Source organism: Stomoxys calcitrans, chromosome 2, assembly GCF_963082655.1.
Source record: "Stomoxys calcitrans chromosome 2, idStoCalc2.1, whole genome shotgun sequence".
Lineage (NCBI taxonomy): Eukaryota > Metazoa > Arthropoda > Insecta > Diptera > Muscidae > Stomoxys > Stomoxys calcitrans.
The window spans coordinates 236243557-236269603 of record NC_081553.1 but is presented as its reverse complement, the minus strand read 5'-3'; the positions used below and the strand labels follow the sequence as shown (position 1 = coordinate 236269603).

General features: G+C 37.2%; 2 protein-coding genes across 4 annotated transcripts in view; one reads left to right on the top strand and one right to left on the bottom strand.

The window, feature by feature from the left end:
* LOC106081572 (helix-loop-helix protein 6) overlaps nt 1-26047 on the bottom strand; it is a 125557-nt gene that overhangs the window by 91939 nt on the left and 7571 nt on the right. The window lies entirely within an intron of this gene.
* On the top strand, nt 1113-24749 carry LOC106081569 (organic cation transporter protein). 3 transcript variants are annotated; one of them, XM_013243600.2, is made up of 7 exons: nt 1113-1622; nt 20072-20474; nt 20594-20861; nt 20937-21321; nt 23858-24038; nt 24191-24336; nt 24410-24749. In XM_013243600.2, the coding sequence occupies exons 1-7, from the start codon at nt 1263-1265 to the stop codon at nt 24503-24505; spliced, it is 1839 nt and encodes a 612-aa protein (XP_013099054.1). In that variant the 5' UTR covers nt 1113-1262; the 3' UTR covers nt 24506-24749. The 3 variants fall into 3 exon arrangements, with proteins under 3 accessions (XP_013099054.1, XP_059217869.1, XP_059217870.1); XM_059361886.1 differs by lacking the exon at nt 1113-1622 and adding an exon at nt 14328-14583; XM_059361887.1 differs by lacking the exon at nt 1113-1622 and adding an exon at nt 17514-17558.

Here is a 26047-nt window from a genome sequence, read left to right as displayed (position 1 = left end):
CGTCATCGTCATAGAAAGATTAAAGTTCATCAATGCACTCTTGTCGTGATGATCCACGTCGAAAATTGTGAAAAATGTTCACGGGTTAGTTAATTTTTTCAAGTCACTTTAACCAACACCAATGATGGTCGTACGTCAAAACGTTCTGAGTGCGAGTATGTTAAAAAATGACAAACTTTCCAATGGAAATGTCAGATTGCATCTGGCAACACTTGGTGTTGGCTAGGCCAGAAACTTATATACCAGCCCTCGCATAGATGCGCTGAAAAAGCCGTTCTGCGATAATGGGTCAAAATATCGGCGGATTACATCCGTGCAGCTTGCAAATCGTTTTTTCATCGACTCAGACCAATAGTTAATGCAAAAAGTGATCATATTGAGCAAAAGTGAATGAAATTTTGAAATTTAAATTACTTTCACACATTTTTGTCATTTGAATGAATACAAAATATTTTCACAAACAATTTGGTGGTTTAAATTGGTAACACTTCGTGTTTACCATCCTGTAGATACACGCGGACCATACTTGGTGGGGTTATTGAAGATAATAGCAGAAATCACTATGGTCACTATGAAATTACTTTCGGCCCAATCAAATAAGCATTGCACCCTCAAAAGGTGTAAAAAAATAAAATCGGAGGATCAGATTATATGGCAGCTATAAATAAACATGAAACGATTTGGACCATTTACTGTCCCAAGTACATATAAAAGTAGTATTTGTTGGTTAGGGTGGTTTTGAAATGCAGAGGGACATGGTAAGATCGACTTCTATTTTAAAAAAACTTTCAATTAAAAAAAGAACCATTTAAGTGCTCCGTTGGCCTTCTTAATCTCTCAATTACTTTCCTCTTTTGGTGGGTAAATTCAAGCTTAAGCCAAAAACTTCTATCTAACAAGAAATGAGCTTTTCTTAATACAAAGCCAAATGCCTTTAAATGTTTCTCAAACTGTAGACGTAAAGCTTTGCATTTGCCAATTTCAGTGATGTTGACTTGTTCGCAGCTAAATCCGCGATTTCCACCGCCCCTGTTTTGTCATGCCTTGAGACAATCATTGAATAGGCGGCTTTTATAAGCAGCCAGCAGACCGTTATCGAAATTAGATCGTTAAAAGCCTTTATGAAGGCAAGACCGCAAATTCAAAATACGGAATTCACAAAACGTTTTGAAAAGTAATTTCACAAAAAAAAAAAAAACAACAACAAAAACAACAAATATTACATTGTAAATACATTGCATACAAAATTCAAAGAGAAAATCATGAGTGGTGTTCTAAGAAGGGGATCATTAAATTTCGATCTTGACAATCGCTCGAAACGTGGTAGCATTGAATCGAATTTATATGGAGGTTATCGCGACGGCAAATCTCCAAGCACACCCGAGATAAGTGTGATATCTTTAGATTTTCATAGACATTCGGTTGACTTGAAAAAAGATGGTCCCAAAACCGAGCAAGTACTACCTATCAGCCCCAGCCCCAAACAACCCAGCGACGATGATGACAGCGATATCCTCTCCAACTACATTGGTCACTATGGCAAATGGAATTTTGTGTGGACTCTTATCTTGAGTTTATTTCAAGTAACTTCCACTTTTCAAATGTTTGCCTTTGTATTTCAGGTAAGCAAATGACACAAAAATCCAATCAAAAAAAAAATCGTGAACTCAAGTAACGTTTTAACAGCAAACAGACCTACCGACGGACAGACAGCTGGAAATTATTTTCTGTTTGTTTACCTTTGCAACAACAACAAAAAGCAAAAACAAAACCTTATTGCCATTTAATGGAAAGTATTAAGCCACCATTTGTGAGTTTCTAGATATGCCGCCAGATTAAATAATTAAGCACTAATTTTAATTTTGTTTTTCTACCGCGGGAATACAAATTGATGTGCCTAATGACAGCCTGTCTAATCAGGGGAAAATCTTTCTAGCCGCCACATTAGGGCAAAAGTGCGATGCAGATGGCATTAATATCTCTAGGCAATGTTCAAAGCAAGCTGACATGCATTATAAATTATAGCCAAATCGCTCTATTTTTTTTTTTATATGTGCTCGCACATTGATTTGCATACGCCGCTTACCACACAATATGTGTCCCCATATATTTTTGGCTTTTAATTAAATATTAACAAGAAATTGTTGTTATGGAGTTATCAAATAAATGCCTCCTCTCATGCAAGTGTTTGCGATGATCGATTGTGGGCTTTGGCAATTGGGTGTTTTATTGTCTGATTTTCAAGCATCTCCAAATTTACTTTATTTTGCAAAGGTCAAGTGGTATTTCCTAAAGATTTAACGAATCATGTATTGCGGTACAACATGCAGAAATCGAAGATTAAGTCCAACCACAGGCAATTTTTTTCCAAAGACGATTTAAGTGTCTTCATTGTACAGAAAAAACACACAACCGGAGTTGAAGAGACCTAAAGCGACTAGCACCACTTTGGAATTATGTTGATAACATAACTTCAAGGCATTGCAAGTATCGTATCTCTCAATTGCTGATAACCCGTCCAAAGGCTATGCAAGAAAAGTAAATATTTTCATACAACCATGGGACTTTTTCAGCAAAACAAAATACAAATTGTTGTGTTATAGCTAAGGTGTCCGTAGGTTAGGGTTAGGTAAGAGTGGCAGTCCTTTCCAGACGCACTTAGACAATTTGAAGTCCATTGTGATACCACAGCAGCGACAGACCAAAGGTTCAGGCGGGAATCGAACCCACGACCCCTGCACTGGTAATCCAAGCACGCTGCCAACTCGGCTACCGGGACGCCCCCAAGTGTCTGTAACTAATACTAGATTTTTGTCTGTCGCATTGTGGTCGCTTTTAAACATCATGCATATTCCAACTCGGCTACCGGGGCGCCCCCAAGTGTCTGTAACTAATACTAGATTTTTGTCTAGCGCATTGTGGTTGCTTTTAACATCCTGCATATTCCAAAGTGAAGGCCAACATGGCGCAAAAGATAAACATGTCCGCCAATGACACTGATCGCCTTGCGTACGAATCCTTGCGAGAATATCAGAAAAAAATTTAAACGTGATTAACGTGCCCTCACCAGAGGCATTGGTGTATCGCTACTGTGGTATCGCAATGAACTTGAAATTGTCTAAGTGAGTTTGTATTAAAATCCACACACACATAACTTACCTTACCTAACCTAAGCCCTCATAAATGCTGGCAACATTTGTGAGACTTTTAGTCATTTAAAATTTTTCCACAAGGGGTGTCGATAACGGCCCACCCACCACGCAGTGGCTCAAAATCGTTATTTATTGGCCACAATTCATATCTTTTTTTACACACTCACCACCGAGGGATGAGGTATCAAAATGAATATACCTTGCGTTTGTAACATATCGAAATATTAAAAAAAAATCTAAGACGATCTAATATTGACCGCCCGTCTGCCCTTCTGTTAAAATCACGCTAAAATTATTCAACATGAACATATAGAGGTGAAACTTTGCACAGATATTTTATACCCTCCATCATAGCATGGGGGTATATTAATTTCGTCAATACTTGTGTAACACTTCATCACATATTCACCTGTGATTCAACAAAGTATTTATATTCTTGATCGCCTTCACATTCTAAGTCGATTTAGCCATGTCCGCCCGTCTGTCCGTCGGTGGAAATCAACTTTCAAGGCAATAAAGATGGACGCTTGTAAATTTGCAGAAATACTTCCTATTATTGTAGGTCGGTTGGGGTTATATATGGCCCCTCAATCCATGTTTTGATTAAGCTGCCATATGAAACAATCTTCGATCTTGACTTCTTGAGCCTTAAAACGACGCAACGACAAAAGTCTGCGCAGACTCTCTAAAGACTAAAACGTAAAAAATGGTAAATAGTAAATGAATATGGCATTCAAGTGACCTCCTTAGCTACCGACAGAATGTTTTCTAGAGAAATCTGTCTGTGGGCGACCTTATGGTATTTCTGTTGCATTATTGTGTTGACCAATTCACCAGTTCGGTGAAAGTAAGGCCTTGACTCTGAATATCTGGGTGTACCACTTGATCTTCTATCAAATCTTGTCGTTCCCCCTGCTATTGAAAATGGGTGGAGAGACTGTACTCAACCAAAGGGGCTTGCCAAAGATCGCTATCCCCATAAGCGAGTATATGGCTGGCTACAAGAACAACGTCAATGCTTTTCGTTTTTCGTGTCGATAATGACTACGTTCTATATATTCGTTGTAGATGGGTTCTCAGCAGTTAGGCATAGATAGAACCGCAGTTGTACCTCAAGGCTATATCCGATTTTGTCCCGCAAACGATTCGCTGATATATTACGATCGTCTTTATCTATCATCAGTATGGATGTTGAGATAAAGTGTTATTCCCTTTGGGGCCGCATTCAAGCGTTTGGGCATCCTTAAACGTTGTAAGAATTACTTCACTTCTCCTTACATTCTTAATACGAGCTTTAAATATATATACAATTCACATTCTAAAGGAGGTCCCTTAACATTCTAAAGGAGGTCCCTCAACATTGAGCTTATAATGGAATCAGACAGCACTCATTGATTTGTGAGAAGTTTGCCCCAGTTCCTCAATGGAATGTTCATGGAACTAATAATTTGGGGACAGTAGCCTATATTATTTCCCTACAGCATCGCCGTAATGTGGCCTTTTGAAACAAAGTCACAGTTTCAGTATCAACTTTCTCTTGGACCTATGGAAAGAGGCGCAGAATCTCCATTTCAAGATAATGACATTGACAATTAAAAACGATACAGGAAAGACTGTGATGTTTATGACTAATGTCTATTGTCAATTTGAATGAAAATCCCATAAAAAAATAGCAAAGTTTTTGCGCTTATTTCAATTTCAAGGTTCTAAAGTTGACAAATATATACCACTGGCTATTAAATAAAACGATGCATAGCACTGGAATACATCAAAACATCATGTTGGGATATGTATATTTAATAAATACATATAGCGTCTTCTCGACATCAGCGATTCTTCTTCGCTAAAAATAATTTGCAAATCAAACTCTCAGACCTGTTTTTGTAAATATTTTGGAAAAATAACATTCAAAATCGTAGCTAATTTAAATGAAGTGTGAGAGGTATTTCGATAATTTGCCGAATTGGAAACCAGAAATTCTTTTTAGTTGCTGATATGTTTAATCTATTTTTATTCTAGTTTTATTTATATTCAAGTCCAAACAAAAGCAAGCAAAAGTCGAGAATACTGGTATTTAACCCAGAGAAATTTTGTTATCATGCATAACCTAAGCCAAAAGTGAGAGAACCAAAACAAATTTAAGCTCTTAAAATAAAATCAAATACAAGACAATGAACAAATAAACCTTCGTAAAAGTTTCGTTTTAAATAGTTTAAGGTTGGAGAAATATTTTGACAAAAATATTTATTTGCGATTTCGATTTGCCTTTATCGAAATGCATCAACATAATTTCATTTATTGAAATGTCATCATGTTCATAAGGTGTCATACAGCGGGAATTTCATTAAAGTTTTCAAGTCCATCGTTAACCTAGGTAAAGCATAAACAAAAGCTAAATAGGATACCCTATATGCATACGTTAACGTTAGAGCGGGCAATCTATCGATATTCGCAACATTCAGTATTCTCGATATTTCTAATAATAAATATCGAAAGTATCGATACTATCGTTAATATCATATCATCTATATTTAAAAGGAAAAAGAGAAATATAAAACAGGAAATCGCTTCATTATAGGGATCCGGAGAGGGTACCTTTTTTCGGCTCCGCTCCGCTGCGGCAATTTTTTTTCGCTCCGCTCTGCTCCACTGTCCGCTCCAGCTCCTTTATTTTTAAATTAACTATTTATTATTATTTTTTATTATTGATTTTGTCACTACGTTAAAAACATCAAGCAACATTCAACTCCGTTTAAATGTATTCTTCATCAGGCTTTATTCTTATAAAGCCCCCATATAAACCAATATCGTGAATTGATTTCTTGACCCTCTAGAGGCCGCAATTCTTATCCGATTAGGCTGAAATTTTTAAAACCGGCTTTTTTTATAACCCCCATCATTTTTGTGAAGTATTGTCTCAATCAGTCTATAACCGTTTATAGCCCCCATATAGACCGATCTCCCGATTGTACTTGTTGAGACGCTAGAGATCGCAATTCTTATCCGATTTGGGCGAAATTGTGCATAATTTTTATTACGACCTCTAACTTCCATATAATCTGACCTCCCATTTTTACTGTCTTAGTGCCTAGAGGGGAAATTAGTATTTAATTTAAACGAAATTTTGCATAATAATTTCTCCTTTAACCTCCAACAGCTATGCCAAGTATGGTCTAAATCCGTGCCTATTGCTCCTATATAAACAAATAACGCGATGTTACTTTTAAGGCATATACCGCAAGCGATTCCTAACCAAATTTAAAAAAACAAGTAAAAACGCATTAAATTCGGCCGTGCCGAACTTTGGATACCCACTACCATGGATATATTTATTATCTTATTGTATTTATTGAAACAACCTACTATATCTATATTAATGTCCAAGTATGGGTCGACTTAAATCATATTCGGTTCAGGTACCGATGACCTATATATTTGTATAGGTCACGGTTTTAAAATTTCACGGAAATCAGTTTATAAATGAGGATTTTATGGTTTAAGATCCCAGATCTGCAGATCGGTCCATATTGTAGTTATATCCAAATATGGTCTGATTTGGACCATACGCGGTTGGTATATCGGGTGGCCTAGTGCAACTCCTTGTTCCAAATTTATATTAAAGTGTGGTCCGATCTGAACCAAATTTGGTTCCGACAACGGGAAATCTAGTCCAACTCACTGCTCTAAAGTTCAGCGAAATAGGAAATTACGGGTTTTCTTTATAGGCTTAAGACCCTAAATCGGTAGATCGGTCTATATGGAATTATATCCAAATTTGGTCCGTTCTGGACTATGTTCAGTTCGGACAATGAGAGGCCTAGTGGGGTTCACTGTTTCAAATTTCACCGAAATCGGTTAACAAATGGGGCTTTTTTGGCTTAAACCCCTAATTCGGCAGATCGGTCTATATGGCAGCTATATCTAAATATAGTTCGATCTGGACCAAACTCGTTGCGTATGTCGACAGGATGTCACTGGTCCAAATTTCAACAAAATCGGGGAAAAGATGCGCTCTTAAATCGTTAGGTCGATCTATATGACAGTTATATCAAATTATGGCCCGATATGGACCATTTTCGGTTCGGATATCGAGGGCCTAATAATAATGTCAACAAAATGGGATAATAAACGGGGCTTTCATTGGACGCAACCGGGAGATCGGTCTATATGGAAGCTGCATCTAAATATGATCAGATTTTACTCGATCAAGAACTTAACCTTAAAAATGTTTTTAGACATTTTTAAGATGTCGGAGCGGAGCGGGTTTTGAGATTGGAAACCATTCAACTCCCGCTATGCTCCGGCAAAAATTGGCCTGCGGCGCTCCGCTCCCTGCTCCACTCTGCTCCGAACCCCTGGTTTATACGGAAACAATATCAATGTATAATCAATGGAAACAATATCAATGTATAATAATAAAGTCAGTCGGATGAAAATTGCGCCTTCTACAGTAGAGCTGGCAAAATATCGATGGCACTATCGATATTTGATTTTTGACAGAGTATCGATTGATATTTTTTCGATGGATACTATCGCAAAAGTTAAATTTTTTGGAAAACTAAACAAAACAAGGCAATACGACACTGAATGAATCCTTTAAGATACATTGAGCCTAAAGAGGGCGCAATTTTCATCCGATTAGGCTAACATTTTGTACAATGATTTCTATCAGGACTTCCAACTGACTTTATCAACCTTGGTTTTATTTGGTCAGTGCATTGATATTGCTTCTGCATAAATCAATCTCCCGATTTGTATTTCTCATTTTTGTTTGAAATATAGGTGATGGGAAATTAACGATAGTATCGATACTATCGATATTTATTATTAAAACTATCGAAAATATCGAATGCTGCTATTATCGATAGTTTGCCAGCTCTACTCTATAGGCTAAAAAAGTAAATTCGGGTGATTTAATAAGTAAGCTTAACCAGGTTATGGGCCGCTTCGAGCGATACTTGAAATACTCATCACGAAGGACGATTGAAAAATGTATGATTGGGATATATTCACGATCGGATCGGTAATTTTTTATGTTATTTCATAAATATCGGAACTTTGCCGATAGTATGCAAATTTTGCCCGTGATCATTCCACTAAGGAACAGGGGCAAACTTCTCACATATCAATGAGTGCAGTCTGATTCAAGTTTAAGCTCAATGATAAGGGGCCTCCTTTTTATAGCCGAGTCCGAACGGCGTACGACTCCTTTTTGGAGAGAAGTTTTACATGGCATAATCCCTTACAAATGTTGCCAGCATTAGGAGGGGAAAACCACCACAGTTTTTCCTGATGGTCTGCGCTACGGTAGCCTCCGATAGTATTGATAGAAAAACTATCAATTCATATTCAGCCAAAAATTTAAATATCGATAGTGCCATCAATATTTTGCCTATTTACTTTTTGCAATAAAATTCAAAACCCTTTCTCCTTCAGCGGTTTAAACTCGACTTCTTTTATGCAATGTGCTACTTTATTGGAATCTTAATGATTTTTTAAAATTACGATTTTTTTGTTCTGACATTTCATGACTTCAATTTCCGACATATGCGCTTAGATAACAAGTAAATTTGATCGCCTATCTCAACAAGAAACCAATGAATCCAATGTCATGATTTATAAATTTTGTTGACATTTCACCCACATACTGATCATGGTACAAAAAATATTAACATCGCAAAACAATCAACATGTCAAAACAAGCCTTCCCCAATATTCATTAAGTTTTTCAATGGCATGTGTGATAGCACATGACCCAATAGCACAAACCACAAAAAAAGCTGTCCATAAAATACTGACGTCTTAAATTACTAAGACAGAAGGTGGCATACATAAGAACCCTTTTGAAATTTAATACTCCTATGCATGCGCAGCAACAAAGTCCTCGTATGATCACAGCACAAACATCAACAGTCTCTGTAATCAAAACAATGGACAATTTTTTGACTTATTGATAGTTAAGTGCTCATCTTATATATTATTAAGTCTATCTAATGGCAGCTATCAATTGCACGCATGCAGAGGAATAACTTAACACACACACACACAAGCAGTCATATGTAATCAATGCATTGACAAATGCAAAGAGGGTGAGAAAGGAAAAGAGTTGGCATTAGAGCGAAATATGACATGGCCAGTAACAAAAGTTAAAGACACAACATGATTGAGTTGCTTACGATAATTAGTTTTTCCTTTTATTCCAACTTTCGGTTGCAAAGAAACAAAGCAAAATACGAAAAATGTTCGAACGAATGCCCGAATCAAAACAGAATAACCCGAAAATGTTGCAACCCTCAATGTGATTCCAATTGGAATACATGGAAAATGTTGTGTCTTTAACGCATGTTATTTTACGGTACGGGGAAGACAAAGCAGAAACCCTCTCTTGTATTATCTCACCCTCTTTGGACAAATGCGGCATATGCAAATAAACAAACCAAGTCTCGTTACTCTTAGCAGATGCATTGTCTCACAGCACGCTTTACCCATACTATTTGGTTCCGGTTATAAATAGCCGGCAACAGGTTTCGCAGTTGTGGACAAACACCCACAGAGTCATTGCAATGTTTATAGACAAGCATACATACACATACATATGTATGATAAACATCCAAATTAGGCATTTTGATATGCTAAAGATAACCCAGCATTGGATAAAACAAGTTTTGCTCTCACCACTCACGTGAGACACTCACTGTATGGTAGGTCTTTGCCCCTTCACTACCAAATTGAAGCAATCGTTTATCATGTTTTCTCTTTATCCAACGATAATTTCGCATTGTTTATCTCATCACAAACACTCGAACAGCCGCTCAATTTTTGACACTTGTGTGATGCCCAATGTTTCCTCAACCATTTGAGGGAGATGAGGCACGCGTCTTACATTGTATATAATTTTTTTCAAAAATTGGTAATTGGTGATTTTAATTGGCGCCAATTTTAAGCAGCTACACTAAGGTGTATTCACACCTAAATCTCAGTTGTAAATGGCATGACAATCTAATGGCCGATGATCATGTCGTACACAGCTATAATTTGTTGGCAATTATCGAGCAACTGTTTTGTAGAAGGTGCTGATTGTGGTTGATGGGTGGCGTTGTTGACATGTCAATGTCTAAAGGCCTCAGGTGAAAGGGCACAGAGCGCAGGTTCACCAACCTCGAATAAGCAATTCTACATAAATACTTGATTTTCATACATACACATATACATAAGTGTGTCTGATTAAAAACCTTTTCATTGATAGTTGATACCAGTATTTTGTGTAAAAATAATTAAATACATAGTTACTTAAGCCGCTTGCTAGATTTAGTGCAAGCAAGTTTTATTTGTCTCTGGTCTTTGAAAACTTCCGTTTTGTGTTTATCTATGAAACACAATATGTACTCTATTACGTTTGGGCAACTTTCTAAAAATCTTAACTAAACTACGGAACCAGCTGTCATTGGTTCTATGCGAATTGCAAATATACACTCAGAGAAAGTGAACGGATTAAATTTAATAAATATTTTTACAAAAGTAAGGATTTTGCTATTCATAAAAATCAAACTATGTTTGCTTGTCAGTTTACTGGTGTCTTCCGCAAAGACTCAAAAACGGTTGAACCAATTTTCTTGATATTCTCACAGATGATGCAGTATGGGCCTGTGGTGAAAACAAGGTTCTTAATTTGTCTGAAGCAGAGTGTGGTGGTATTTAAAACTCAAAATATCACCCTTTAAAACATTTAATAAATAGATAGATGTATGTATTAAAAATATTGTTCGCATATTATTTCATAAACAAATCATTAGTGGACGTGGAATATGGTATAAAATGTGGTTCATTTCCAATTCCGAGCACGTTTTGGGTTAATTTGTCATAATTGAAGATGATGATCATTACTTTCAGTGTGATTGACATGAGCGCTCATATCACATTTCGAACGACGCACAGTGGGAGAAAATCGAAATTTTTTTTAAGAAACAAGCCGTGTGAGCACATGTCGAGATATCTCTTTGAAATTTGGATCGTGTGCAAACTTTCAAGGCACTAGGTTGTCCACTAAAGTTGATCACCTCGGTATTTCGAAAATTTGTTGGGACTGCAAAATCTTTGTTTTTCATCTGATTTCCAAACAATTTTGTACTGGTTAGTGCTCGAAAATCCCTAAAGTCCGTTTGAGGTCTACAATGCAATACCTCTGGTTTCGGGGATATTTGACTTTTAATTAAAATTTTTTTCTTGCAATTTTGACCAAGACTTGCTTTATATTTTGCAACTTACGAAGGCATTTGTGGTTCGATTTTCATTTTATGCATGAATTGAATTTGTGACAAAATTTACAACGACTTTGCCGCAAGTCGTCTTATAATTCAGTAAAAAGTTATACAGCTTAGAAGTCAAAAATCGTGAAGAAGTGTATTTTTTGCATTTTTTGGTCAAAAAAAGTATTTTCATTGATTATTCTTTATTATAAAAACTTTCTTGAATACCTTAATTTTTTTTTCTTTTTTTGTGAAGAGGACATATTGTAGATGCGTTTTAAGTATAATCTGAACAAGATATGTCAACTAGAATGGGGACTATATGTACTTCAAAATAGGCAATTTTTTATTAAAAAATTAGGAAAACCCCTCGAGTTCTTAAATTCCAAAGCCCAGATTCCCCATTCGGGGGCTTATGTTTTTTAGTTCATATGTCTTCTCAGCCCATGCAAAACATGTTTTGCACCTAACCAAATTTATAGACTCCACAGCAAATTTACTGTCTGCCTGTTTTTGTCTGTTTTTTTTTTTTTTTCTTAGAACTTTTGATATCGGACCACAAACGAAGATTTGGCAGCACCAACAAATTTTCGAAATACCGAGGGGATCAGTTTTAGGGACCCGCCAATAGGCGCCCGAACAATCTAGAGCATTGAAATTTTGCACACGATCTTGATCGCTCAAACCATTTCAAATTTTAAAGAGATATTTCTACCCGTTCTTACACGGCATTTTTTTATAAGTTCTTTTCCCTACCACTGTGTGACGGCTTAACAAAAACTGGTTAGTAAAAAGATAATTTTAGATAAAGGCATATGCCAATGATTCTGCGCACTCGCGTTGGAAATATATTAACGTTTATGAATTATTTATTCAAGATATTTAATGGAAGTTGCATAGAAGGTACACCCTAGTGCCTTTTCACTTATGTACTTATGCAGATATAAAAGATCGTATCGTCTTATGAGGAGATTTTAATGCAGGGTTTAATGAAGAATTGAATAGTTCGCGAGCAAACTATTCTTACCATTATTGTCATAATCTCATTTTATGCACCGTTTATGCCGCTTTTGTACTCAGTAACTTCGAAAAAGAACTAAAAATTTTCTTTTTCGAGGTTACTTTTTAGTTTTTAGAGCGCACAACAAGCCGATTACTGGCTAAGGTGTATGTCCATAGTGTCATGGGGCGGATTAATATCTGCATCCTCTTTTTTAAACCTAATCAAACCTACTCAGAACCATAGGATGGAGGTATACTATTCTATTCATTCAGTTTGCAACCCCTCCATATATCATCTTTATACATTTTTGGTCATCCATCCATGTCCTGCCATCCGCCTGTGGAAATCACGATAGCGGTAAAACAAATAAACATATCAACTTGAAAAAGGGCCATATCGGTCAAGATTTGTTTACATGACCCACATGAAGTGGTGCTTCAATTTGACTTTTTGTATCTATTTATGGTTATGGTGCATAGAAGCCTAATTTTCTGTCCTACTTAGCTAAATTTTATTATGTGAAGTACCCTCCAACAAATACTCCAAACCCTCCACAAATAGACATGGCCTCCCTTTAAACCGATCCCGGGACTTGACTTCTTGAGCTCCTAGAAGTCGATTTGACTGAAAATTGGTATGTGTAGTTCGTTAATGCCTTCCAATGTCCACACCAATTCCCGTCCAGATAGGTTCACAAGTGTATAAAGGCTCACTAAACCAGTGAACTCATTTCTCTTTTGTCAAGTTCTTTGGAGCATTAGTTTTAATTGTCATGGGTTTATATGACAGCTTTATTAGAATGTCTTACCCCGATTTGGAGCAAAATCAACGTCAATGTCGGTTTATTTGGGATCTAGATCAGTTTATATTGAAAGTCATAACAATCGGATATTGTCCGGCTGCAGCCTATAGGGTAATCTGCTTCTATTACAAAGAGAAAAACAAAAAAAAACTTTTTTTAAGTTAGGCTTTGTAATAGCATTTGACTGGTTTGTTAGATCGCGATTTCGTTTTGTACTACACCAAACTCATCAGCAGGATCTTATCAAAAAGATCAGTTTCCTAGGTTGAAACTTTACTCTTATGAGTATTTTCCTTACGTAGCAAGAAAGAAAATTACTCCACTTCATATATTTCTACCAAAGGGAAAAAACAAAACACATTTGCTCAACCGCACACATTTACTTTCAATCTAGACGATATATCTTTTTTACAAGGTCCTACTGATGAGTTTGGTGTGGTATCAAACGAAATCGAACTTACAGAAATGTTTTTTTTGTTTTTCTATCTGTAATAAAAAGAGATTACCCTATAGTCTGCAGCCGGACAATATCCAATTGTATGAATTATCTCAAGACCGAATAAATGTAGCGCAAAATGTGTGAACTACCAATTTTTGTTGAAATCGGATAAGTCATCTAGCGACTATCGAAAATCAAATGGGATTATACAGGACATTTCCAAACGACTTACATCAAAGAGAAATAGCTGTACTAAATTTTGAGTAGCCAGCTTAACTTCTTTGTGTGCTTCCGATAGATTCGAAAGAAATGACCAGTTCTATTTAGGAGTTAGAGCCTAATTTAGGAGTTAAAGCCCACAGAAAGTTAAAAAGGCCACAAGTTGCCAACTTTCATCTCATGCTTAATACGGAAATGGATTTGTTCTCCTCTCTAAATGCCTTTAACATCTTGAACTGCTCAGAAAAAGACATTTTCCAGCCATTAATTTGCTTTGGGATACAGTGCTTTTGGCTTCCCAGTTCATTTTGTGTAGTTCTTAGACATTTCTATATGGTCTAATGTTTTACAATTGCATTGATATGCATACATCTTTAAATTATTTCTATTCTTTGTATGCCTAAGGTTTCATATGATCTCTCCACCCAAAGCTCAATCAGTGACAAACGGCATTAAACGGGCTAAAGTTACATCAGCTTCATCGGATCATTATGACTAAACAACAAGGACAGAAACCATTAGAGAACGAAGAAGGAGAACTTTTTTTGAATACGGAGACCATAGATTTCAGCCAATGTAGTCAAGACGAAATTGAGAGTGTGCAATCTCAACGCTTGTCCATGTTTCTAAGTCACATAAGTTTGTGGCAAAGTTTGTGGTGTTGCATTCTGTCCATATTCCAAGGCATCTCCGCGTGTCATATGTTCACATTTGTCTTTCACGTGAGTATTCGCTGTCTGCAAGCATTTTTCATGTTGCAATTTTCGAAGGGGAAGTTACAAGTGCTGATGTATTTTTTTAGTCATAGCTTAATTAATCGATTGGCAAATACTGTCGGTGGTTCTTCTTTCAGTTTACCGCCACTTTAATTAAGTGTCGAAATAGCGTGTCTTATTTGTACTTAACGTGTTGTTAGACTTGTTGCTATTGCTTTTGCTACTGATGATGTTTTTATTTCATGCATAACAAGTTCTTTTGCTGCGATAAAGTTGTGCTTCGTTTGTCTAGCGTCGAGGTGGTGCCATGCTTCTTTGCAGCCCTCAACCGTTACCATGGGCGCAGGGCCGAACTCCTCCATACATTCTCAAGGAATAACAATTTGCCATTACTGAAGACTAAAGACCAGCTTGAGTATTTGTTTACCCAAATATACGCTGGCGCAGGGCAATCGGTTATTACAGTACTAACCGTTTATTTATTGGGGTTTCCTTATCGAATTCTGTTGCAAGTGCGGAATCTTGACACTGATGGCAAAACCGATGGTCACTGTTATTTATTTCTTTTAAGTATGTGACCTTAGAGATAAAACATATGTACACCGAGAGAAAATATTTGGTAAATACCACAACAAAGCTTAAAACAGATATGGCCTGTTCAAGGAATCAACTTGGTTTCAAGAACAAAATTCATTTTCATTTATTAAAAATTTCATTATGAATGTATATTTTATGATGGTCAACATGTTTGTTCGATTCAATCAAGCATTGATAAACCGTGGTTTTTGCTCTTATTTTCCTTTATATTTATAAAATATTAATAAGCTCGAACATTAAGTCGCTTCTATTGTTTATTACATCTTTACTTCATTGAAGGTTTATTGTATCTTCCTGCAAGCGAGAGAAAAATCTAAACCTAGAGACAAGTCTGGATTGGATTGCAGAGCAGTAAAAGTTCATTGAACATCGCTATCAAGATCATACGTCAAGAAATAAACTTCGCCTAGTCGACACATCCGTGGTCAATTAACTGTAAATCAATAAAAAAAACGCATTTTGAGTATATTAACCATACTGATTGACATACAAGACTAACAACAATGTTTATGGTGCCATTAATCCATTCAGCTTGCCACTTCAGTCAACATGTCATGCCAAGTTCAATGATCGCCTCTGAATGATTTTTATAACAATCAATAGATGAAGACATAGAACTACCATTTCATGAAAATGCTAAATTTAAAAGTTCCGAGTCAAACGAAAGTAAAAATTTGTTTGTTATTTTAAAATTAGAAATTTCAAACGCAAAATCATTGCATACTCAAAAACAGGTTCTTCCGAATTGTTTTTATGGACAGACTAGCGACACATGCAGCATCAAAATTTAAAACCAGAATGTTTTTATATAACAAAACCAAACCAAATGATAATGTGCCCGAGTGTGATGAACGGAGGAGACAGTAAACCGTAAACAGCTTTCAGATAAGTGATCAGTTCAAGGAGAACAATAAGTCTGTTATCAGAAGCAAGAAATTTTCTAAATGGAAAGTTGATGAAGCGTCATGTTATCAAAACAAGCAGTAATGAAAAGATGTAACAACTAAAAAAAAAATTGATATAAATCTGCTATGATTCTTAGCTAATGAATAATTAATCTCAAACCGAGACCCTGCCGAGGTTAAGTTGATTGTAAGAAACTTGACCCAATCCCCTTTAACCAAGCCTCTATTCTGCCCAATGCTCATTATACCTCTTCAAAACCATATCAAGTTCAAGTGGCCCACTTTTGTGATATTAACTCAAAACTCTAAACACGAATATCGATCGACGCCTTTTTTGTTTTGATTTCCAAATACAACATTGACTTTGCCTATCAAGTGTTCAACAAATAACTGGGCATCATCTCACTTTAATTCGCAAATGTTTCAGGTTATTAAACGTACACCTGACTGTGGGTAATTAAAGACTCACTCGCACCACTTCTACAACGACACCCTGCCGCTTTACTTCTACATGGCCATCCATGTAGCATATGCAACAATTTAGCCATGGTGGTGTCTGAACAACAAAATACCCCAACCATGTCAACATCGTTCATGTCCAACTCAAGGAGTAAACACAAACTGCAGTCACGTTCTTGATCGTAATGCAAAGCATATCAGATATAAATATGGAAATATGTCACCTGTTTCATGCTTCAGCGATCGATTGGGCCACACACTCCCATTGAGTGGGGCTTGGGACCGAGAGTTCAAAGCCCCCCCTCAATTGTCAAAGTTTCACCGCGTTTAAGTGAAATATTTTTGTTATTAAATAAGAAGAACAATTAAATGCAATATGGATAGGTTGCAAGACATTTCAGCTGCTCTCCTTAAGATTTCTTTTAAGAAATGGCATAGCCTGTAAGTGGCTCAATTATACCATTCCCCAGGGCTATCATTGTTTGTGTGAAGTTATTTAATTACTCCCGTTCAGCAATTGTATTTAAATTTATTTAAATTGTTTTGACTTACTTCAATGGTTTGTTGAGACATTTCGCCCAAAGCTAATGACTGTGAAATTGACAGCTGCTACCGACACTTGGTCCTCTTACTGGTTTACAATATTTAATTCATTTTTATTTTGTCTAACAAATTTGTAAATCGTTTTAATTAACGGCTTGATCAATGTGATAGCGAATTATTGAATACCCTTAAAAGAGATTTAGAGTTTTCATTGTTAACACCTTTTACTTCAGGCATGTCGACATATTAACAAAAGAAAAATCGAGCAAATCTTTAACTCCGCCTGTACTAATGAAAATGACATATTTTGTCAATGTCAACAATAGACATTAGTCCTATTTTATTTTAATAATAAATAAATAATTACTCTATTGTGAATAGACGTTTATTTGTGGTTTATCACATTGGATACAGATATATGCAAATCAGCTGAGAGCTACCGGGCGACCACATAGTGCGGATAGTGGAATGCTTCGTGTAAGGAGTAGCTGCAATTACAGCCGCAGACAATCAGCGTTATCAAGTGGAGAGTCTCAGTGACTGGCCGGTCGGCACCGGCTCTTTCTTAAATACTGAGTGCCTGTGATATTCGATATGACGTTCCCGGGGCGATCGATTCTATAGACCGGGACGAGCTTGCTCACCTATGAAGCTTAACAAGAATAGCTACCTCCACATACAAAAATGTGGCTTCAACAACAATATAGACATATGGTGAATACCTATCCACAAATTCGTTGTACAGCATAGATGCTATTCCCTGCAGTTTTCAATGCACTGCAAGTACTAAAATATTTGCGGGGTATTTTTTCGATCGTTCCCAACAAGGCAGCAGGAGCAGACGGGTTACCCGCTGAACTATTTAAGACCGGAGGTAACACGCTTATAAGGCGTATGCATCAGCTTATCTGCGCAATCTGGCTAGAAAAACGCATATCTGATGATTGGAACCTCAGCATACTATGTCCCGTACACAAGAAAGGAGAGAAGACGGAATGTGCCAACTACAGAGGAATAAGTCACCTCCCCATCGCATACAAGATACTCTCGAGCGTAATGTGTGAAAGATGCGCAGAAGTTAGCATATCGCCTATGACGCTGAACGCCTAGGTTCGAATCCTGGCGAGACCATCAGAAAAACTTTCAGCGGTGGCTTTCCACTCCTAATGCTGGCAACATTTGTGAGGTACTATGCAATGTAAAACTTCTGTCCAAAGAGGTTTCGCACTACGGCACGCCGTTCGGACTCGGCTATAAAAAGGAGGCCCCTTATCACTGAGCTTAAACTTGAATCAGACTTCACTCATTGATATGTGAGAAATTTGCCCCTGTTCCTTAGCGAAATGTTCATGGGCAAAATTTGTATTTGCAGTGTTATTCTCTAACCTCCCGCCTGTCTATACGTGTTAGTTATCGATATCATGCGACAACAGAAAACAATTACCGATCAATCCTGATTTGCACTGTAAAATAAAATAAAACAAGTAAAAAGGCATTAAGATCGGTATCGCATATATATCTCTCGGGCATGTATATAAACCATCTTAAGTCACAATCCGGCGAAGATGCATAATTCATCCACCCATAGCAGCTATAACTGAATATGGCCCGATTTCGACCAAATTCGTCTTGGAGGTCGAGTGGATAAATACAAGTCACTGTTCAATTTTGTTGGAATAAATATTGGGTTTTTTGGTAGCTATATCCAAATATAGACCATTTGAACATTGCTTGAAAGCCCAACACAACTCACTGTGTCAAATTTTAGCGGATAATAAATACGTCTTTTATGGGCCCAAGACTTTAAATCGTGAGATCGGTCTATATGACAGCTATATCCAAATTTGGATTTGGCCCGATCTGGAACAAATTGAAGAAGGATGTCGAAGGGCCTGACTCAACCCACTGTCCCAAATTTCGGCGAAATCGGACAATGAAGGCGCCTTTTATGGGCCCAAGACCTTAAATCGAGACATCGATCTGACGAATGACAAAATTAATATATCCCCATCCTTCGGTGGTGGGTATCAAAACTGCTAAGTAATGTTATTTTTTAATTTTACGCACACCGGTATTATACTCAGTGTGTCTCTGGGTGTGTATTACAATTATCCACTTCTTAAGCTGGTGACGTTTTGGAGGTAATTTTTGGTATGACAGCCATGTAAAAACTTTTCTCCAAAGGGGTGTCGCTTTGCGCCACACGGCGAAAAACTTCAATCGGACAGCGCTTATTAATATTTAATAAGTTTGTCTCTGTTCATCAATGGAATGTTCATTTTCTGTTGCATCTAAAGCAAGACAGTGCAAAGTTTTACTGGACAGTTATCGATATCATGTGATAACAGATAATAATAACCGATTAATCAGGATGTGTATTATATAGTACTAAAATAATGTTTCCAATGTCAGCCTATAATTCAAAGCGAACTGAAAATTTAGCTAGGATATGCCAATGCATTTCCTATCGCCACGTTTGATGTGCATACCGCCTTTTAAGGTCAAGCAACCAATCGTCAACAAAATTTTGTGAAAATACCCAAAACGCGCTTCCACGTTGAAGTTATCTGCCTAGTGACCGTCATACTCATTTAGACAATGTCCTGTATTTTTGTGGCTCACAACCCAAAACACTGGTGGGAAGCGACCATAGAAGCACTTTGCTAAAGATATACAGACCTGTTCCGATTTTCGAATTCGCAAAACGCAAAAAATTGTTTTGCCTATATTTTCCAAGTCCTTTTCTTTTAAGTTTCGAACCCACTTGGGGTTCCTTTTACTATATAGAGGTTTGATAAGAGTATGCATTCAAACTTCAACGTTGCGAGGTTTGCAAGAAATAAGGCAAAGAAATTCTTTCGTTGTGCGTTTTCGAAAACTGGAACAGGGTTGATAATGCTTGAAAAATTGCATCGATTACCGTACTTTAAAAACGATTCATTTGAGAGTAGCAACAATGACTTTACACACGGATTTGATTTTGTTTTCAGACCGCCGATAAGGATTTCTGGTGTGCTCGCCCCGAACATATGCAGGATATAAATGTAAGCGTTTGGAAGAATTTAACTCAGACCTCGGATTCTTGCTCCATAAGGGACATCGATTACAGCTCATTGAATTCCACAAAATCATTGCTCCAGTACTTTAGTACCCCACAATCCACTTGGAATTTTACCCAATGCAATCAATTTGAGTTTGGAGATGAGGATGACAAATCGATGACTTTGGTGCAAGAGTTTGGCTTAGTTTGCTCTAATCGTCAATTGTTAAGTGTGGTGGAAATGTGTTTCTTAGCCGGAGCGGCACTGGGTAGTGTCTCGAGTGGATGGATTTCGGATAAATTTGGTCGCAAACACACACTCATGGCATTTGCTTTAGTTCAAATGACTTTTGGTAAGAGTAGCAGCTTCAGAAACTAAGATTCCTAATTTTTGTTATTAAATTTCAATTTGAATTTTATTTATTTTACACACCAACACACATGCAAACACCTACACCTGCATATGCCATAGGCACTATATTGGCCTTCTCAACATCCTTGGCCATGTATATGGCCTTACGTGCGATAATTGGTTTCGCCTCGATGACCGTGGTAGTTGTTTCATTTGTGCTCGTGGTCGAATTGGTCTCCGGCAAATGGCGTACCATCGTTGGCATTCTCAACATTGTGCCGGTTGCGGTGACCTACGTTCTGATGGCAGCAATTGCGTACTTCATACGAGATTGGCGCTCTATACAGCTGACCGTCACGTTGCCATGGTTTGCCATTTTATGCATTTGGTAGGTGGCAGCAGCATTTTAAATTATCAATGTCTCTTATTAAATTCATAATTTCCCCTCCTCTACCACTTGCAGGTATTGTGTACCCGAATCACCCAGATGGCTTTTGGCAAAAGGTCGACTTGATGAATTGTTTCCCATTGTAGAAAGAGCTGCTCGTTTTAATGGCATCACCTTACCGGCCAACTATAGAAAGTCCTTGGAGGCTGTGGTTCCCCCCTCAATAAAAGCCAGCCAAACCTCAGCGACTCTTGAAGCAGATGTGTGCTCCTCAATTGAAAATTCAAATTTGAAAAGGGACGAATTGGACGCAAATGCCAGTCCTTTGGTGGTGGTCTTTAGCCGAACCTATGTGCGCACCACCTGTTTGACTCTCGTTATCTGGCTGTGTTTGATAATCATTTACTTTGGCCTGACATTGCATCTCAGCAACCTTGGAGGCAACATCTATTTGAATACGGTAAGAACCAGCAAGAGCACCCAATAACGTCCTATCCCTTCAGAAAAAAAACACACACACACAAAAACCAAAAGTCATGTTCATTGTCACTTTCATTGTTGCCCTTTCGGTGACTTATCTGTATGTCCCCGATAAGTTCAATGAATCGACCATACTCGAGGTCCTTTCATTTGCATTTCTATTAAAATTCTTTGTTATAAAAAACGACAAAATCCATTGACACTTTCCCCTAGAAGCTCTCTAACACACAAACACACTCATCATGCCTACACAACAACACATTTGCCTAGCACCGATGAATTGTGGCAATTACCAAATGTTCACATTCAAGTTTTTGCTAATGCTGCAATAGAGCCGTTAATTCCGAAAGTGAACTAAGTCATTACCAAATTGCTTCTTTGCGAAATAGGAAATACTTAAGGGCAGTAAAGCGTCCTCCTCCTAAAACTTCCAAGCCGATATAAAGCCTTATAATGGCAATAAAGGGCGGTATGAATTATTATATTCTAATATGAAATTAACTCTAATTTGAATTAGACAGCATTCATTGATGTGTAAGAAGTTTGCCCCGGTTCCTTAATGAAATTTCCATGGCCAAATTTGCAATTTGCAAAAAAAAAGGAACGCAAATGTCTCTGGGGTCACCCGATCTGCCAAACTCCATAAGAAGACATGTAGATTAATTCGGGACATAAATTAGAGGTTTTCACGAGTAGTGTATTTTCTTATACGCATATAACAAGTAACAAGAGAATAGGATACCATCCACCATTGATCGCATTTGACAAGTTCTCTAAATGACTTTTTCAAATACTTATGAGCTATTTCAAGTTATGGCCGTTAGAGGTCATTATAAATACTGCGTTCAAAACTTCAGCCAAATCAGGTAACTGCGCCCTCTATTGGCTCAAGAAATCAAATTGGAAGATCGTCTATAGGGCAGCGATGTAAGATTATGTACAGATTTGGATCATAATTGGCTTGGATGTTGGAAGTCGTAACAAAACACTACGTGCAAAATTTCAGCCAAATCGTTTGATATTTGCGCTCTATAAAGGCTCAAGTTAAAGTTAAATCTGAGATCGGTTTATATGGGAGCTGTATCAGTTAATGGACCGATTTGGGCCTTACTTGGCATGATTGTTTGAAGTTATCACAATATGTCACGTAAAAATCAGGAGATCGGCTTATATGGGACCTATTTCAAAACATTGACCGATTTGGGCCTTTACAAAACCAAATGGGCTACACTAAAAAGAAGTTATTGGCTAAAATTTCAAGTGCGTAGATACATTGCTTCCAATTTTAGAGTGGTTTCTACAGACAAACGGACGAACGGACATGGCTAAATCAGCTTAGAATGCCAAGACGTTTAAGGATGTATTCATTTTATTGGGTCTCATATCAATATTTCGGTGGTTTACTAATGGAATGAGGCAGTTCGTATTCCCCCTTCGTATGGTGAAGGGTATAAAAAAAACAGTTGAAAATAGAGGTTCTAGGGCCTAAAGGAGTCCGGGGATCAGTTTATATGGCGGCTATATCAGTTTATGCACTGATTCAGATGGAAGTTGAGGCCTCTAGGCGCTCAAGAAGTCAAAACCGGAGGCTATATTAGTTTAAAGACTGATTCCGATCCTAATCGGGCGAAAATTAAGGTTTATAGGAGCTCTAGAAGTCTGATCAGGGGATGGGTTTATATGGATGCTATACTAGTTTATAGACCCATTCGGATCGAATGTTAGAAACCATAACACAAGTCCTTGTTGTAAATTTCAACGAAACCGGAAAAAAATGCATGCCTCTAGGGGTTCAGCAAGTCAAAACCGGGGATCGGGTTATATGGGGCTATATCCAAATCGGCAATCCCAAACGATCAACATCAATAAGAAGTATCTGTGCAAAATTTCAAGCGGGTAGCTTTACACATTCGACCCTATTGTGATTTCGACAGACGTCCGCTCGTCTAGATCGACTCAGAATGTTGAGTCGATCCAGAGTATATATACTTTATTGGTTCGCAGATTCATTTTTCGAGGTGTTACAAACGGAATAACAAGATGAGTATAGCCCCATCGTATAGTAATGGGAATAAAAACAAACATACGAACAGTTCATGTTCCATGAACGTATGATTGACAACGTACGCTCTGGTGTCCCCTTTTTCTTAACATTTGAAGTTAGGGTAACAATTTGAAACCCAAACCTAGGAGGACGTCTGTAGCCGCCACAAGGCCATTTTTGACAATTAAAAATAATTTCCCCCAAAAAAGCCAACATTTACTGACATAAAAATTAACACCAAAAAAGTGAACCCCACCATATAGAGGTTTACATCATTGGCTATAGGGTTCTGATATTTTTTCTTTTGTTGCACAAACACACACTTATGCAAATGTTATTACTGTGTTACTATTTTATCTTTATTTTCTTTTTCATGTTTGCTTGTCTATTACTGCTGATCAACTTTTATTGAATTTTTTGATGTCCTACTCTTGGTACTGGTCCCGCCGCCCATGGTTGTTGCTGTGAATAGGCCATTGCGGGTATTGTTGAAGCAATTTCCGTGAGTTTCAGTGTGTTTGTGGTATTGAAATTGGGAATACGCCTCAATTTAATAGCCTGCATGCTATTACCAGGCATTTGCTGTTTGGCCGTCAACGTCGTACCCAAAGGAGATGAGAATACGGTTTATGTGATAGCATTGGCAATGATTGGTAAGTTGTCCAACCACAGGCTATACCATGCCGGCAAGTTACAATGCGAAAATTTAATGAAAAAAAAAGACATGCTAAAGCGTTTCTGTCTGTGTGTGTGTGGGTGTGGGTGTGTCTGTTTGTACGTACATATTAATTTTCTCTATTCACAGCAAAATGTATTATTGGAGTCAACAATGCCATTATACCGATCTACACTGCCATGCAGTATCCCACGGTGGTGAGAAATTTCGGCGTTGGCTTGGGCAATCTGGCAGCTGGTGTGGCCTTGATATTGGTACCTTACATATGGCTTTTGGTAATAAGATGAAGTCAATTTGTGGCATTTGCCTTTTTTAATCGCCCTTCTTTTGTTTGGCCCCAAACAACAGGAACACATAGATCCCTTGCTACCCATGAGTGTTATGGGCGTTTGTGGGGTTATCGGTTCCATTGCTTTGGCACTGATGAAAGATATTCGTTCGTGATTTCCTTCAACAATTGGCATGCTGCTGCGAGCATATGTGGCACAAAAGCTATCTGTGATATTCGTTCAACGGCGCTGAAGAAGCAACACCAACGGAAAGTGTCGTCTCTTTTGAGAGGGAACAGGACATTAGAATTAGAATGAGAGGAATCATTAAAAAACACACACCATTTATTATGTTAGAACTAAGGTTAGAATAAATTTCTTCTTCAACTCAACTCAAATAAAATTTAAATACCATCTGATGTTTTTGTTATATTCCTTACATTGAAGCACATTCACATAAAAAAGGATAACAATAGAAAAACCCGTAAGGAAAAGTAAAAAGTCGGGTGAAGCCGACTATATAATATCCTACACAACCGAGTCCACGTATATGGAAACCAAACCATTAAAACATGGAAACCAAGTTAGACTTTCCTTTTACATACCTATTGAAATATTGAATAGAACATTGTAAGATTTTCTTACGATAGGACCTATATTGTGGCTACTACGGCCTTAAAGGGCCATAACGGATGGAAGATTTATATGGGAGCTTTATCTAAATCTGGACTGACTTTTATGAAATTTTTTTTAAGAAATTTATTGAAAACCAAAATTGTAGCTTCTATAGCATTAAAAGGCCATATGGGATGAAAGATATATTTGGGAGCTACAGTGGCACAGATATGTCTACATAAATTTTCATAAATAGCATTAATGTAAACTGTATATCGAGTCACTAGAAGATTTTTTTGAAATTCGTACATTCAGATACCAAACCGTACGAAATAGTAATTTCTCAACAGACTGAGCTCTGACATTTGGAATACAGGTATACCTTATTACCAAATATTAAACGACTAACAGATTTTTTTTAAATTCGTAAATTTTAGTAATAAATAGTACTAAATGGTACTTTCTTTACGGATATAACTAAAGCTCTCAAAATTCCGATACAATTACATTTTGGCAGTATATATTTGGCGACTAGAAATTCATTTTGAAATTCATACATTTAGGTATTAAAACGTACAAAGTGGTACTTTCTTTATAGATTGAGCAATATCGCTTAGTTTTGTTCAATTTTGCAAAAAATTTAACTTTCTTGATAGTATCGATAGGAAAAATATAAATAAAACTTCTGTCCACTTCTAGAGAGCTGCTCCAAATGCAAAAACAATTAGTTTTGACCATGAATATTCCACTAAGGAACAGGGCAAACTTTTCACATATCAATGTGTGCAGTCCGATTCAAGTTTTTAAGCTCAATGATAAGGGGCCACTTTTTAAAAGCTGAGTCTGAACGGCGTGACGCAGTGCGACAACACTTTGGAGAGAAGTTTTTACATTTTCAAAAATTACCCAGAAGACCACCGTAGATCGATCAGGACAATATGGGACTCTTATAAAAAGGTAAATAAGAGAAGATTACAATTCTGACATTCAAATTTAAGATCAAGAGTACGGGAAACGAAAACACAGGCCAAAATCTTTTGGTACATAGAATAATAAGGACCGCTCAGGATAAATAACGCATTTGAAATAACGCATTTTAGAG

Coding starts and splice junctions, on each gene's coding strand:
- LOC106081569 (XM_013243600.2), top strand. CDS start 1,263: ATGAGTGGTGTTCTAAGAAGGGGATCATTAAATTTCGATCTTGACAAT. Junction 21,322..23,857: donor GCAACATCTATTTGAATACG/GTAAGAACCAGC, acceptor TGCTGTGAATAG/GCCATTGCGGGTATTGTTGA. Junction 24,337..24,409: donor TACCTTACATATGGCTTTTG/GTAATAAGATGA, acceptor CCCAAACAACAG/GAACACATAGATCCCTTGCT.